This window comes from Mauremys mutica, chromosome 8 (assembly GCF_020497125.1).
Source record: "Mauremys mutica isolate MM-2020 ecotype Southern chromosome 8, ASM2049712v1, whole genome shotgun sequence".
Lineage (NCBI taxonomy): Eukaryota > Metazoa > Chordata > Testudines > Geoemydidae > Mauremys > Mauremys mutica.
This window is the reverse complement of record NC_059079.1, coordinates 29,297,470-29,313,891: the sequence shown is the minus strand read 5'-3', so window position 1 is coordinate 29,313,891 and position 16,422 is coordinate 29,297,470. Positions and strand designations below refer to the sequence as shown.

Genomic DNA, 16,422 nt, shown 5'->3' with positions numbered 1-16,422 from the left:
ACATATCCATGGAAAAGGCCCAGGAGTCCACACACAAATTGGTTGACATCCTGCCACCTACCTCCTCTGGGAAAATAGCCTTACCCATAAGGAGGCCATAATGGACCTTGCCCAAGTGGTATGGCAGACCCCAGCAATGGTGTCACCCACCTCTTGCAAGGTGGATAGAAAATATCAGGTTCCACCCAAGGGTTCTGCGTATTTCTATACCCACCTAGTCCCATCATCTCCAGCAGTGATGGCAGCTATTAAAAAAGCTAGACAAAACAAAACACCAAAGGAGAAATGGCCAGAAAAGTTAGATTTATTTGACAGGAAATACTATTCCTCAGCCAGCTCACAATTCTCTCTTCTGAATTATCAAGCCCTACTGTCAAGATACCATTTTAGTCTCTGTGAGAAAATTGCTGCATTCACCAGTAAAATTCTGGCTGATTCCTGAGAAGAATTTGTGACCTTAATCACAGAGGGACATCTTATAGCAAAAACTACTCTCCAGGCAGCCCTTGATGTGGTTAACATCATTTCTCACACAATGGCAACAGCCATGGTTGTACACAGGTCATCATGGCTACAGGGATCTGGCTTCCCCAAGCGTAAGTCCAGTCCACATGTAGTATCTTCGGTTTGAAGGGGCTCCTGTCTCCCCATTTCAAGGTCTGGCTCCTGGATGGAAGTCTAGCCTCCTATGTGCCTGCTCATCTCCATTCAGGGTTATTTTGGTCAACAGTAGAGAAGACTCCACCAGACATACTTACTTTGTGGAGTGGACAAGATTCTCCCACTGGGGAGGAAGTCGAGGTCATTCCTATGATTCTGGATTACCTGCTAAAAGTGAAATGATTTAATGTTTCTCTGAGCTCGGGGAGAATTCACCTGGTGGGAGTTTCAGCATCAGCTACCTGTCAGTGGCCAATCTGTCTTCTCTCATCAGACGGTTCTGAGATTCATAAAGGGGTTGAGAAGACACCCATTAAGGTCCCATTTCTTCTTGGGACCTTAACCTAGTACTTCCTGTACTTACGGGGCTTCCATTTAAACCTAAGCCATCATGCTCCCTTCTACACCCCTCTGTGAAAGCTTCCTTCTCAGCGGTCATTACCTCTACAAGGTGAGTAGGAGAAATCCAGGCCCTAATGGCAGAATCCCCACTACAGTCTTCTTCCCTGATAAAATGACTCTCAGGACTTTATCCAAAAATTTTACCTATTGTGCTCATGGAATTCCATCTAAATCAGTAATCCATCTAATTGTATTCTTTCCCAGGCCTCGTATCTAAGATGGGAGGGGTCCAAAACTCTTTGGCTGTTACAGAATTTCAGAAGTACTCTGTAACCTACCAGCTGTTTAGCTTCTGGCTATTGGCAGAGTCTAGATAGTCTACTTTTTACATTTCCCTAGGAAGTGTCAAAATATCTGCTAATATTTTGCACTCAAGAATTTAATCTGGAAATTACACTTAAGCCTCCTAGATTATCGGTTGTGTTTTTAAAAAAATATTTTTTTTATTCTGGGGGTGGATATGTTAGGGTGGACTCCTGAATAACTCTTGGCAAACAGAAATTCTGAAGGTAGGAGTATACTGAGTGCAGTTACATTGCTCGGAATTTGGAAGGAAAACAGTATTGTCAAGACAATTTGAGTTCCAGCCTTGTTCATTTCTTTTGCTTCAACTTGGTCCTGTTTGGTGTTGATGAATAGCAATGCTGTTTGTTCTTCTCCATCAAAACAGTAAACCAAATTAGAAATTAAAGGACCAATTTCCATGTTATGTAATGAAATTAGGACATTTTACAGATTCTAGATTCTTATAATATTACAGTACTGGATCCACTGTCATTTGAATTTGAAGACCGATACCAAGGTACCTATTTAGCATAACAAAAGTAGATAAGTCTCTATATCTTGATGAGCCAATCTGTGCATCCCTTTATGTGATAATTTCTTACCGTTCTAAGTCAGGAATCTCACTGAATTTCATCTGTTTCTTCAAATAGTTTCCCCAGTACCAGTCCATAGGGTCTAGTACTGAAGTCTTTACTCAGCAAAACTCCCATTGTTGAAAATGTGAAGATTTACTGAGGGCTTCAAGATGCAGCTCTAAGATTCGTTGCAGATTTTTGTGGGGTTAGGTTTTCTCAACACTTGTGTAGATTAGGCATTTAGGTTCTTACTGATAAACTGGTCATAAATATTATTTAACCACTTTCCTACTGCTACATTAGTATACCATGTCATTAATTTCAAAACTCCTTCAAAACAGTCTTCCAGGACTGTCATAGTATCTGTGTTTTCCTTATAGATTGTGTTCAGCAGAAGAAGATTAAAAAGGAGACTTTATAGTACAGAAGAAATTATTTTTAAAATAAAAATGAAGATATGTGAATATTTGGATATACCATTATTGTTACTATATGTAGTCCTAGTGTGCCCATCACCCTAGTGCCTGGGCGCATCACACACCTTGTTGACATTTGGAAATAGTACATTTTCAAGGGTTGGTTTAGCTGAACCGATACTGACTTCAGTTTGTTCTTGTCTACACTTACAGCTTAATCATAGAACTTTTAGAATTTCTCTTAGAAGCATTTGTATACACCCAAGTAAATAAATAAACGAGAAGGATTTCTGCACAAAAAAAGTAAGAATGCTTCTAAAAGGAATATGGCTCTTCCAGTTCCTTGTTAACACAGCATTTTCTGAGCTGCATATCACCTAAAGGAAATTGTATTCATGTCAGCAGTTACCATCCATTCATGCTTTTGACACCCACCCCCTTTTTAGTTAGAGAGATATAAAGAACTACATTTTAAATTCTCGAATGCTTCTATATTCAGCAACTTTTAGAGGTATGAAAAGGTGAAATAGCAACTATTGTTGCATTGACCTAATTAGTTTAATATAGTGAGTAATCATCTGCTTTTTAGATTCTAACCTGAACCATTTAAAAATCTGGAGTGATATAAATGATATATTTTAAATATGCAATTAGAGTGCATTTATCACATATGTATAAAATATTATGTGCCATCTGAGGCATGTTAGTGTTGTTGCACAACTATACTAGTAAACATTTCTCCATTTTGAAGGGGAACGTTAATGTTGATGTTTTAATATAGATTAGAGTGTACAGAGTTAGGGTTGGTACAGAAACGTCTGTTTTGAACGTTCATTGTAAATCGGGCAGTCACTCTGTCTAATGGCCTTGTTCTCGTGCCCCTCGGCATCCAAGTGCTAAAAGTTTAGAGGTTTCTGTAAAGGTCATAGAACCGACTGGGTCACAAACTGGTTACATCAATAATTCTCAAGCATATGTTTTAGATTTCTGATTTATTTTACTCATTTACTTCTGGTTTGTTACAAAAGTGAACATCACAGATTGAGTTCATTTAAAAGCAGTTTATGAAAAGTAAACACACGAAACCCTTTTTGTTATAATATTACAGTAGCAGTAATGTGGTTAAGAGTGAGGTGTCACTTTCATTCTAAAGCTGGGGCTTTAGAATGAATTTGGTAATTTACCTTTGGGGTTGAAATTTAATAGCTTAGTCTCAGCTAATACTGAATAATTTTCAGAAAGATTAATAAAAACCACTGGTGTATTTTGAGTTACTTGATTTGGGGGAACAGTAGGTGATGGGAAAACATTTTTCAACTCTTAGGACTTTTTTCATAGGTTTCTTTTGTACTTGGGGAAACTAAAAAATGTTCAAAAATTCAATGTTGACATGCATTTAGACATAAATATGTTTTGACAGACGAATAAGTGCATCCTGTGCTGAATAAAATATCAGTGTCACAGTACTAGCAGCAATTGCTAGCTTGAGAACAGATGGCAATACCAGTGTGAAAAAGTCTGATCTTGCTCAATTTTGAAAAATTAAGTTGGCTTGAGTCTAGTTTGTTCTTAAATGGAATGATCACCTGAGAATTCAGTGAATACCATTAACATCGTTGTCCTGCAGCCACACTGGTGTGGACTACAATCTCATCAGATTTCATAACTTAAACTCTGTCTGCTCATCTAGGTTTCCGTATCACACCCCCCATCACCTTTATATCTGATCAGTCAGGACTTGTAAATGGTAAAAGAGTCCATGGACAACATTTGTGTTTATTAGATTGCAGCCAGTTTTTAATCTCCTGCGGAACATGTGCCTGCAGCTCTACTTTAAAGCAGTAAAGAGCTCACAAGTTTTGTTTAAAAGACTTGTTGTTCATTTCCTTTGTAAAATGGAGCAAAGTTAAGGTGGCTGTGGGAAATTTATATCGGACTTTCCTGCCCTTTGTGTGACTTTCATATAAAATGTCAAAAAACATCTCTGTATAAAGACCTCTTGTAAAATAGTATAAACCAGTTTTTTGTTGTACAACTGTGAATTCATTGTCTAAATCAGTGGTTCTCAGCCAGGGGTCCGGGGCCCCCTGGGGGCCCGCGATCAGGTTTCAGGGGGTCTGTCAAGCAGGGTTGGCATTAGACGCCACAACCTCGTTTCCCAAAGGCTGCTGGACAGCTGCTGTGTAGTGGTGCCCAGTGCTTAATTTGTAATGAAAGAGGTGCCGGGGCTCAAGCAATTAGGTGCTGGAGTTCAAGCAGTTTTTCTACATTCATAACTGATGGAGCAAGGTTCCATTGTGGATTTCAGTGGGATCAAGACTGGGTCTATTTAATAATAAACCTTGTCAAATGGACAAAAGTGTTAAAGACAAATAAAAGCTATACTGACATCTGTCAAATTGAGTTTAATGAAGGCTGTTTAAAGTCTGTCACTCAGCCAAGTCCTTTCAAGAGAGCTTATTGGATTTCAAATTTTTTTGGATATTGTAAAACAAATCCGTGTCTTGACTTCTGCAATTCAGGTTTGTTAACATTTCTAAAATGAATAAACAGATTCAAAACAACAAGTACATTTTTTTTTACTTTGTACAACGGAAACATTCCTATGCTATAAACAGCTTGCCTATCTTCTCCTCCTTAGGGTTTTCCAGGAGATATTGGTGTACCCGGACTAAATGGCCCTGAAGGTCCAAAGGTAAGAACTTACAGAGCCTTATCGCAATGTCATTAATGCACTGAGAGTGAGATAATACGAAGAGAAGGTTCTTGGGGAAAAAACAGGGACTGGGAATAGGTGTCACACTGCACCCTAGGAAACTAGCAAAGAACTGTGAATTAAGCATGACTTGCCTCTCATAGTCAGGAGACAGGCCTTGTCTACATAGGAAATTTGCACTGGTGTAGCTTAAATTTGTTTTTACTCCAGTGTAGTTAAACTGGTGCAACCTCTGTATGGACACTCTTATTTTGGATTAAGAATGATTTTTACTTCAATTTAGCTTAAACCTGTCCCCAGATGTCTTTTTGCTAAACCAGAACAAGCCATTCTTAAATCAGAATAAGAGGGTCCACACATGGGTTTGTACTAGTTTGACAGTACGTGTTTAAATTTACTCATTAGGTTATACTTGTTCAACTTTCCTATGTAGATAAAGCTTAACTCTGTTTTGGATGGTGGAGTTACATTGTTGTTTTTCTAACACTTTAGCCATCCACTTTTAAACATGTGAGCTTGTGTATAGTTTCTATGCAAATGATACCTAAATCTCTATTACCCTTCATTGCTTCAGCCCTTTGCTTACGTTTTGTATGCTTGAGTCTCATCTGTGCCAGGGTTGGCCATAATATTCCTTAAACACTGACATCTTAAGGGATAGCTCAGTGAGTTGAGCATTGGCCTGCTAAATCCAGGGTTGTGAGTTCAATCCTTGAGGGGGCCACTTAGGGATCTGGGGCAAAAATCAGTACTTGGTCCTGCTAGTGAAGGTAGTGGGCTGGACTCAATGATCTTTCAAGGTCCCTTCCAGTTCTAGGAGATTGGTATGTCTCCAATTATTATTTATTTTTTATTTATAGACAGTAAGAATTATAGAAAGCCAAACGCCATCTTCTTTTAGCCCCTCATTCAGATCTAATAGTCACTCCAACTGCCGGAAACCTGGTCAACCTCAGACTCTCACTTGCCTCCCACATCTGTCAAATGTATAAATAGCCTTGATCCAAACAGCCCAAACATAACAACTTTCTAGGCATGCTGCAAAAGCCATTTTACATGGTTTGGGAGAAAGGTTGATGTTGTGTTTCCAGAGGCAGAGGTGACTAGAGAGGAGCTTTTCTTTTGCTCTGATTTGTTGGCTGGCTGAGTTAATTTGTTACCATTTATGCTTGTTTAATATGAATACTACTGAGTGGTCATTATTACGTTTTTGTAAGATTAATGAATTGACAGAGCACCTAAAACCTTTCCAAAGGCTGAAAGCTTAAAAGAAGTTCTGGAGAGACTCCTTCCCTGTGGAATGAAAAGATAGCACCTGAATTGAAAAGCAGAAAAATGGCCCTTATGAGACATCAGGCCTATGCATTAGTGGACATGAGAGAAGTGGGATTAAATTAGATCTAGAGCTACAGATTCAGTTTAAATAACCACCCTAATGCATTAATAGTGTAAATGAGATCAAAAGCCCTTCTTAGTGATGTGATATATATTATTCCCCTGTATATGCAATTCAAAGCTAACGTTAATTTGCTCTATTAGTAGTGGACTTATGTTTCAGAGATACAGTACTAGTCTATCTCCATTCATTCAAATCCCTGCAGAAATGCTAAGAGGTAGCCCACAGTATTTAAGGTTCCAGAGTTCATTTAATACAGCAAGAATTCCATGACTATACAAGACATTGTGGTCTCTCCAGCACATTGGCTCTCAAGGACAAAAAGCTTGGACAGCCAGGTCTAATCAAAGAGAATTGGTGACTTACATTGAAGATGCAGTGTTACTAAACTGGAATTGCCTTTGCACAGCTCCTAATACCGAGAGAGCAGGGCTACATGGAACTGGAAATGTTTGCCTTTAGGATTCCCAGTGGTCTTGCGTTCACTGCAATTTTAAAGAGTCTCCTTCAGTCTTTATTTTTGGAACACTGTTTTCACTCAGCTGCTCTTTTCCTCATTCTTCTGTTCTATGCTTCTTCAGAGACAAAATCTGCACTAAGTGCCAGGAAGGTGGCATAGTCTTTATATTTTAGCATGAGAGAAACCAACCATCATGATAGAGTGTAAGATATGCAAGCATGATATACCTGTCTCCAAAGACCAGTAGAACTTTGGGAATGGCCATTTTATCCAAATTACTACAGTAATTAACAAATATGAACTCCTAGAATAATGCACAAAAGATACATTACATAGTTTGGTCCATAGCACATTATTCATCTTGGAAGCAATATCTTAGGAGGTGTTTGATTTTGATCCAACGTTCATAAAAATGAGGTACTTGCATAATAACTAATAAAAAAGAGGAGTGTTTTAGTTTGGGAAGTTCTGAAATATCTTTCTGTTGTTTGTTCATTGTGTTACTCTTGCAAATACTTTTGGCTGCATGTTACAAGAACCAGAGTAAAAAGTAAGGCAGACATGCTCACTATATAAATATCATAATGGTTTCTCTAGCAATACATGTTGTACCATGGAAATAGCTGCGAGCTTCCTTCCTCTGCTCACTGATGTTTTGTTTGGGTAGCATACCTCATATAAATGGTTGTTAAGAGTTCTATTAATCCTGTAAGGGAGGGTCAAATGGAAAGTTCTGAACACATGGGAAATACATGGTACCCCCATTTGCTGACTCCCTGAATTCTTTCCAGACATTTTGGCACATCTCTAAAGGCTACCTTCATTTTCTGTTCATTGCCTGAAACCTCAGAGTGAGGGTATGGAAACTGCAGTTAATTTTCAGCTTTAAAGTCTGGGATGTTCTTTATAAATTTGAGTAAGTGCTGTCTAGGAACACACACAGTAGCTAAGAAATTTGCTAATATTTGCACCATTGCATGAGTTTAAATGATACTGAAAAGCTTAGCATTTGTTAATGTATTGCTATTGCATAGTAAAATAACAGTTCTGTTTGCTAAGGATATACTTTTCTTCACCAACTAAAGATCAGTATTATTTATGGAATGTGACTAAGTGTCTTGCTGTTACTTTTGCCAGTGAGATGCTCTCCACCTGCAGTTCTCCATCATACTTTATTCCAGATAAAATCAAATGATGGGAACTTTAAGAAGACTCAGTATTTTGAGGTGGCCCGATACATTTTCTATGAAGTGTTGCTTTGCGTGCTAAGCAAGCAGGCAGGCAGGAAGCTGCTGGACAAATGTGTGCACCTTCAGTCTAAATTTCATAAATTTAATAAGGCTTAGAGTTGGAGCTTTTCCATCCAATATTGCTTTAGAGGCTAATGATCTCTTTCATAAGAGATGATGTTTTGTTCTCATTGCTTTATCTGATATAAGTAAGCCTGACTTCCCTCATAAATAATAATATATTTACATACATCTTTTTGGTCATAAAGCCGGGTTGAGTGCTTATTCCAGTTACTACCATTATAACTTGGATAACCAAGGTTTTTGAAACACCATTAGATCCTCTGTCTGAGTAGTGGAGTTTTACAAATGTTGCTGTAAGAGGATGTGATGACTCAGGGTTGGCAATGGAATATGTCCTTCACTTCTAGGACACTGGATATAATCCTGCCAAGGTTTGTAATGGCTGAATATCCTTACTATCTGGCAGCAGTTCTGAATGAGTTGATACCCTCAAATCACTTCCCAATCCACAGAACAAATGCCAGCATTACATTTGACATCTCGGTAGGCATTCTCAACATATTGACTGAGGTTTGAATCTTTGTAAACTCTCTCTCTAACTGATCAGAATTTGGGTACATAGGTTTGGCAGCGTGGGAAGGTTGTATATGATGCCACTACCAGGGTGTACCTCTTGTGTGGATAAATAGAGGACGTCAGTCTCCAAAGTTACTTTCTACACTGAAAATTAAATTATCAGGACAACACTGAAAATAAAGATTAGAGATATGACAGGATATCACCCTTGCCAAAGCAGTGCTGATTCACACACACAGCAGAGCTTAGTTTTATTTTGTTCTGTCTTACGCTACTTAACAAGATTTTGTTACAAATTCAATCATGGCTAACTGCCTTCAGAGTCAATGCTTGGAAGTGGCTTGCAGCTGGGTAAAAAAGTAAAAGTCTAACCTTTGTACAGCTATTTCCATAATGCTTGTGTTCTGAAAGCAATCGTAATCCCACCAAAGAATAAGAAAAGGTTGATTTACTGATCTGCTTTGGTAGTGTAAGTGGTATTGTGTTGGATTTTGGGAAATAACTGCATAGAATGAGGAGTGTGGTGGAGAGAAGAATAGTTTTAATATAAGTCAATTTTCATTATCACCAAATATTAGGCTAACGATTACCTAAACCCTGGATTTACAGGGGATTTCTCAGTTCCTCTTTAAGCAGCCCATCAAATTCAAACTAATGTTATGTAACAAAAATAAACTGTTCTCGTGTGAGCACCAGTTACTTTGATCCGTCTCCTCCTTCAAAGGATAAATGAAAATAGTCTGAATCTTAGAAATGTCAATATAGCTAAACTTTGTTAGATACTGTAGCATTCCAGCTGATGTTAAAATTAGGGCAGCTTTTCTCCTGGCTTTCTAAGGGCAATGGACAATAGCAGATACTGATGTCTCTTTCCTCAGCTTTCAGCCTCTCATTCACTGCATGATTGTAAGAGGAAAGAAACCAGGCAAATAGACTTATCGATTGATATAAAATCTCATTTTTGGTTGTCTTATTATTTAGGGACTTCTAGGTGACCGAGGGCCTCCGGGGGCCCCAGGCCCGAAAGGAATCGAGGTAGGATGGAAACAGAGTCCAGTCAACAAGTTACATTTTAAAAAAAATCTGACTCATTTTTTTTCTATAAGAAAACGTTGCTTCAGGATGGGCAGTGTTGCCATGCAGGATTTCAAGTTTCCGTTTTGGGAGATTTTTAGTTCTTTTACAGTATTGTGTGTTCATTATAAGATTTATTTCAGCAGCTCTGTGGAGTGTCTAAGCAGTGTGGGCCCAGAATGTTGCATGTAGAATCCAGAATTAAACAGTGGTGGGTTTTTTAAAATAATAATATTGAATAAGAAAATTGGGTGAAATCCTAGCCCCATTGAATTCAATGGCAAAACTCCCATTGACATCAATGGGGCCAGGGTTGCATCCTATAAACTTATTAATCAAGAATTCTTAATTCATTAGCATAAAATATGTATGTATTAAATCCAACTCCGTATGCTATTCTGTGCTGTTGAGATAGCTGGTAAATATAGATTTTAAAAAATGCATTAAAGCAGTTAATGAGTCTGATGGTAGCGCTCAAGAGCTCTATGTAGCTGACTTAATGAGTTATCATGAGAGCTTTTAAATGATAAAAGACTAACAGTGACAAAAAACGATCAGTGTGATCAGAAGCCATGTAAAATGCAGACCACATTTCCTCCATTCAGACTGCCGTGTTCTCCTCCAGGTAGAGCACCTCTGCCTCCAAGAGCTGGAGAAACACTTTCATGTTAAGTGGGGTCACCGAACCATCAGATAATCACAGCATGACATTATGACTTGGCATTATGATACAGAATCTTGATTTAACGTCATAATGTAATGCGGCAGCCTCAAAAGCCTACCATTACAATACATGGTCGTGTGTGATTATTTTGAGACTCTTGGTAACACTATAATGTCTCCTCTTTCTTCTCCTGTACTCCTGGCAGCTGGGATGAAAAAAAGTTGTCAGTCTATTTTTGACCTTACACTCATTCCCATCTGCTTGAAGAGGCAAGAGTGATCCTGGCAGAACTGTTTTGCTTGCTTAGGAATCAAACCATAGCTATGTGGTGACCATGCAGAGCAAGACAAAGTCCTATCAGAGTACTAGACTCCATGAGAGACAAATGCATATCTATGCATATCTACACCAAATTAGACCCTTAAATGCATGGGAAGGGATAGCTCAGTGGTTTGAGCATTGGCCTGCTAAACCCAGGGTCGTGAGTTCAATCTTTGAGGGGACCACTTAGGGATCTGGGGCAAAAATCTGTCTGGCGATTGGCCCTGCTTTGAGCAGGGGGTTGGACTAGATGACCTCCTGAGGTCCCTTCCAATGCTGACATTCTATGATACGTCTGTGAAACCCCATTGTCTTCTCAGTACAGCTGGTCAAAAATGGTGGAAAACTTTTACCAGCTCTGTTTGTGGGATTTTCTTAAACAGATTGTGTTTGATGGTTTTGTAAAACATGGATTTCTGACAGAGAGTGGCTTAAAAGAGGTCAGTTTTAGACCCTTTCCTGTATAGTGCAAACCTAGATCCTAGCAGTAAAGATCTCTACATATGTCCATTCACTATGCAAGTTTAAGATTTTAATATAAGTGAACATAGTCCTTTGCAGGTTTTAAAACTAAATGCAGTATCAAAAAACTTATTCCAAGTCCTGATTTTTTTTTTCAGGGAGAAGAAGGACCAATTGGACCTATTGGAGGAGTTGGACCAAGAGTAAGTATGAGCAACATTATTACTACAAACACAAATTACTATAGTCAACAAAAAGTATTGTTTAAAGGATGAGTCTGCTCTGAAAAATGACTATGTAAAAATGGATCTTCTTCCTCTGTGTATTCTGAGTCAGATCTATTCACTTTAGTGTCAAAAAAGTTTTCATTGGTTTTATTACTCCTATTAGCCCTGCAGAGTCAACACAGCTGATAAAGAGAGCTGGATTATGTCCCTTATACGATGTGCATCATTATCAGAATTGTTTACTAAGTTCTAGGCACTTGCATCTGTCCAACCCTCGTGAAGACAATGGGGTTTCACAGGTGTATCTGAAGGTCTAATTTGGCTTGCAGAACTTTTATTACTGGCAATGATTCACGAGAAGGAAAGAACACAACTCAGCTCTCAGATCTCAGGATGCATTTGCAGGGCTGGCTATTACAGAAATCATCTTTTAACTATAAACTAATCACATTTGATATGGAGTCACCAACAGCAATAAAGATGGAACTGCACAATGCCAGTTTTACAATCACACTTTGATTCTCTTATTTATTTATTTTTCAGCTGTTAAAATCCATTAGGCTCTAAACTCATTTACGCAAGAAATAATTAAACTTGAAAATGTAAATGCTGGATAATAATTTACAATAGAGTGCAGGGGAGCATAGCAGAACTTTGTCTAAATCAAATCAAAGCACAGGCGTCAATGGAAAGGAAGGATAGTCTTGTAGTTAAGCCATTGGACTGCCTCCAGTGATCTGGTTTCATTTTCTGGTTTTGCCATAGACTTCCTGTGTGATCTTAATCTCTCTGTGCCTCAGTTCTTTATCTGCAAAATGGCATAGTACTACTTCTTTTCTCCCGTCCTTTGCCTTTCTTGCCTATTTATTAGAGCTGGTCAGAAAATAGAATACCAGTCAACCTTGGACATTCTGATAGTTCAACATTTATCTTCATCCTGAATTGGGTTGAAAATTCAAAATATCAAAAAAATTTCACAGAACAAAAATTTCTGAAAAATGTTGATTAGTAAATGTTGAAATGTTTTGGTGAGGTGCGGTTTGACATTGAATTGTGTCTGCCTGAGCTGCTGCAGTGCTTTATGGGAATAGTAGTTTGCATACTTCATACTCCCATTCTCTCTTATGGGGTGAGCTCTGGGAACTGACTACAGTATCCATGATGTACTGTGGCATTTCAGACAAAGGAGAGACTGCAATGTATCATAGGAGATGATAGCCATGGGAGTATGAGGTGCTGCAGAAGCTCTGTTGGGTTGCCAACCCTCCAAGATTGACCTTGAGTCTCCAAGATGATGAAAGCTCCAGGAATACATCCAACCAAAATTGGCAACCCTAAAGCTCTGTCAGCCACAGAGTAATGTCGAACTGACCCAAAAGGAAATATTTTTGATTTGATTCAAGAAACTGAAATTTTTTGATTCAGGTCAACTTGACCCAGAATGAAGTATTTTGTTTTAATTTTCCTGAGAGAAAATTGAAAAATATCAGCATCTCTAATTATTAGAGCTGCAGATTTGTCACAACAGCTTTTATCAGAAACCACAGAGCAGTCATGGTAAATTTAGTAAAAGACATAATTTTTTTATTTAAAAAAAGTCGTAACAAATGAAATTGAACTATACCTCTATAAAATCATAGGCCAGAGTCATCGTCGTCCTCCTCTTGCCACCGAGAGGGCACAGACTACCTACAGCAGCATCCTCCACCACCGCACCACAACCCTAATCCCAGCCTGGTGAGAAGGGGAGGCCCCAGCAGGGTGGGGGCAGGGCTGGAGATAGAATGTGTCCCACACTCACCCCATAGTGGCAGCTGCTGTCTGGAGGGGCTGGGCCTGGCTTCCCACTCTAGGCATTGCAACCTGGTACGTGGGGTCACAGCAACACTCAGGTATGGCCAACAGGCCAGAGTGCTAGTGCCAGTCCCCTCATTCAAATTTGAAAAGTCACATTATCTGTGACATTTTCCTCACCATGACAAACATGTAGCCCTACTAATGATTCACTACTTTCTCTATGATGACAAACAATATATGCTTCATGAACGCTAGAGATTTCAACCCCATGGCTAACCTCAAATATTTTGGAGCAGATTGCTAGCCCACATTCCTTGCTGAGACAGAAGAGCAAGAGAAGCAGGGATTTTTGGATTGGTAGGGGGTCAGGATTCTCTCTGTGTTTCAGCCGCCAGCTTTTTCCCTTGCTTCAGGGACCCAGCTACTGTGGCCTGGATACTTCTGTTTCCCCTACCTGACGCTGTCTCAGGACCCGTTGCTAGCTTACTGCTTCCTATTCCTACCCCTGGATCCCTTCTCCTTCCCCACACTTCCCCTGTTTCTGCCTACCCTTGCCTCTGCACCCCTTCTCATAACATGGGTTGGGGGAGATTGGATGGTTACATGGGAGTGAGGATTGACCTCGATCAAATGTACCCCAAATATGGTTGAACACGCCTGGATGCTAGTTCAGATCCAAATCAACAAGCTATTTACATGTCTTGCTTTTCACAGTGTTTGCATGAACAGAGTTTTCAAAAAACATTGTGGAAGCTAATGTTATTAGAGAATTTACCATATTAATGAAACAAAGGAATTACAGTTATGATCCTCCTCCCATTGATGTCATTGGCCAAACTCCCATTGATTTTAGTGGAAGAGGTTTCCTGCCCTTCTTCAGCATCTAATCTGTTTTTTCTATCTAATATGCCCCTATTATCTACAGGTGAAAGACATTAGTGTCATGGCCAGTCTTAGGCATGTGCTAAGATCTCCTCTACACATCTACAAGATAAACTTGGGACCAAATCCTCACAATGACAACTGCCCCAAACAAATTCCACCACCAGCTACTGAATGAATGAGATGAACCTGAACCCAGACTGAGATCCCAAATTTAGATCTGGATTAGAATTCCCAGATATATTAAACAGTTAGAACCAAAATAGAGGATCTCTCCTTCCTGAACTCCAGGATTCAACATCCAGATCCAAATCTAAAGTTCCAGGTGTTTCCCTTTGGCGTATTATTATATTTGCCAACTCTCAGTCAAATTCAGCTCCCGGGCTCACCTCTTACCAAAACCTTCCTTCTCATACTAGCTCAGTGACAAATGCCTAGATTGTTCTTTTATGTGTTCTTATACTCTGTGTAGAGTAGCGTATTCTGATTTTCATTTTAGCTTAGTTTGCTTGTGAAAATACAATAGATGCCACATACAAGAGATGCCTCTGCATATTCAATTTAATCACAATTAACAAACAGTCATAACGTTTAGCCAGACATTAATATCACTATGGCACTGTAGGTCAGTCAATCAGCTGGCTATGGTTTTTGTACCTTTATTCTTGCCATTTAGTCACTGATTTGAAACTTTCAGAACATTAGAATGAATGTAAACAGTATATTGCTTGATATTCCCTGATTGCCTTTGTGAGAGACAGATGAAAAGCAAAAGCCACAAATAATCTATGAAATGATATATTAGCCTGTCAATCTGTTCCTCCTAGGAAGGTGTAGAAAGTCCCAGCAAAGCTCTGTGAGCATTTACAATCATTCTGTTATAGCAGCATATCCCAAAGTGTGGTGCCTGCCCTTCTGTGGGGTATGGTCATGTGAAGGATTAGCCAGGGTTAGGAGGGCAACATGTAGAATGTAGAAATTACAACGAGTAGGCCATTTTGGGGGCAAAAGGGGTACACTTGATTTCTCTTTCTTGAAGGGGGCTTGGCATATTCCATTAATTCATTAAGAAAAAAATCATTTTCCTTAGGTTTTTTTTACTTCATTAAAGTGTCTTTTCCAAGAATGATGTAGGATGAGGAGAGGCTACCCTTACTTTATCTTATGTTTTCTTGTCAGTTACTCTCTCCCTCAATGTGTAAATGACACTCATCTTGCACATGCATTGAATGTCAAATCTGTCTTCAGTTTTACATTGCTTTCCCACTTATATCCACTTTCACCCATTTTATGATCAATTTTCATCTGATGTGTCACCTAAACTGCCATTTATATCATTGGGAAATTTTACCAAGAGACTTACACACAGTTTTACCTGTTTAATCTGAACTGCACCCAAAATATCTTCATAGAATCATAGAATCTCAGGGTTGGAAGGGACCTCAGGAGGTCATCTAGTCCAACCCCCTGCTCAAAGCAGGACCAAACCCAACTAAATCATCCCAGCCAGGGCTTTGTGAAGCCTGACCTTAAAAACCTCTAAGGAAGGAGATTCCACCACCTCCCTAGGTAACCCATTCCAGTTCTTCACCACCCTACTAGTGAAAAAGTTTTTCCTAATATCCAACCTAAACTTCCCCCTCTGCAACTTGAGACCATTACTCCTTGTTCTGTCATATTCTACCACTGAGAACAGTCTAGATCCATCCTCTTTGGAACCCCCTTTCAGGTAGTTGAAAGCAGCTATCAAATCCCCCCTCATTCTTCTCTTCTGCAGACTAAACAATCCCAGTTCCCTCAGCCTCTCCTCATAAGTCATGTGCTCCAGCCCCTTAATCATTTTTGTTGCCCTCCGCTGGACTCTCTCCAATTTATCCACATCCTTCTTGTAGTGTGGGGCCCAAAACTGGACACAGTACTCCAAATGAGGCCTCACCAGTGCTGAGTAGAGGGGAATGATCACATCCCTCGATCTGCTGGAAATGCCCCTACTTATACAACCCAAAATGCCATTAGCCTTCTTGGCAACAAGGGCACACTGTTGACTCATATTCAGCTTTTCATCCACCGTAACCCCTAGGTCCTTTTCTGCAGAACTGCTGCCCAGCCATTCGGTCCCTAGTCTGTAGCAGTGCATGGGATTCTTCCGTCCTAAGTGCAGGACTCGGCACTTGTCCTTGTTGAACCTCATCATATTTCTTTTGGCCCAATCCTCTAATTTGTCTAGGTCCCTCTGTATCCTAGCCCTACCCTCCA

General features: G+C 39.5%; 1 protein-coding gene and 1 long non-coding RNA gene across 6 annotated transcripts in view; one reads left to right on the top strand and one right to left on the bottom strand.

The window, feature by feature from the left end:
• Positions 1–16,422, top strand: part of COL24A1 (collagen type XXIV alpha 1 chain) — a 254,256-nt gene that overhangs the window by 120,873 nt on the left and 116,961 nt on the right. For all 4 annotated transcript variants that reach the window (XM_045027373.1, XM_045027372.1, XM_045027371.1 and 1 more), the window contains exons 20-22: positions 4,980–5,033; positions 9,721–9,774; positions 11,419–11,463. In XM_045027373.1, coding sequence (XP_044883308.1) covers positions 4,980–5,033; positions 9,721–9,774; positions 11,419–11,463 — 153 coding nt within the window. The remainder of the gene's footprint in view (positions 1–4,979; positions 5,034–9,720; positions 9,775–11,418; positions 11,464–16,422) is intronic.
• Positions 1–16,422, bottom strand: part of LOC123375937 — a 43,131-nt gene that overhangs the window by 6,213 nt on the left and 20,496 nt on the right. The window contains exon 3 of one of the 2 annotated variants that reach the window (XR_006581632.1): positions 12,130–12,424. The exons of the other annotated variant lie outside the window; for it this stretch is intronic. This is a non-coding gene — a long non-coding RNA (uncharacterized LOC123375937). Of the gene's footprint in view, positions 1–12,129; positions 12,425–16,422 lie in introns of those variants that run through there. 2 annotated transcript variants of the gene reach the window in all.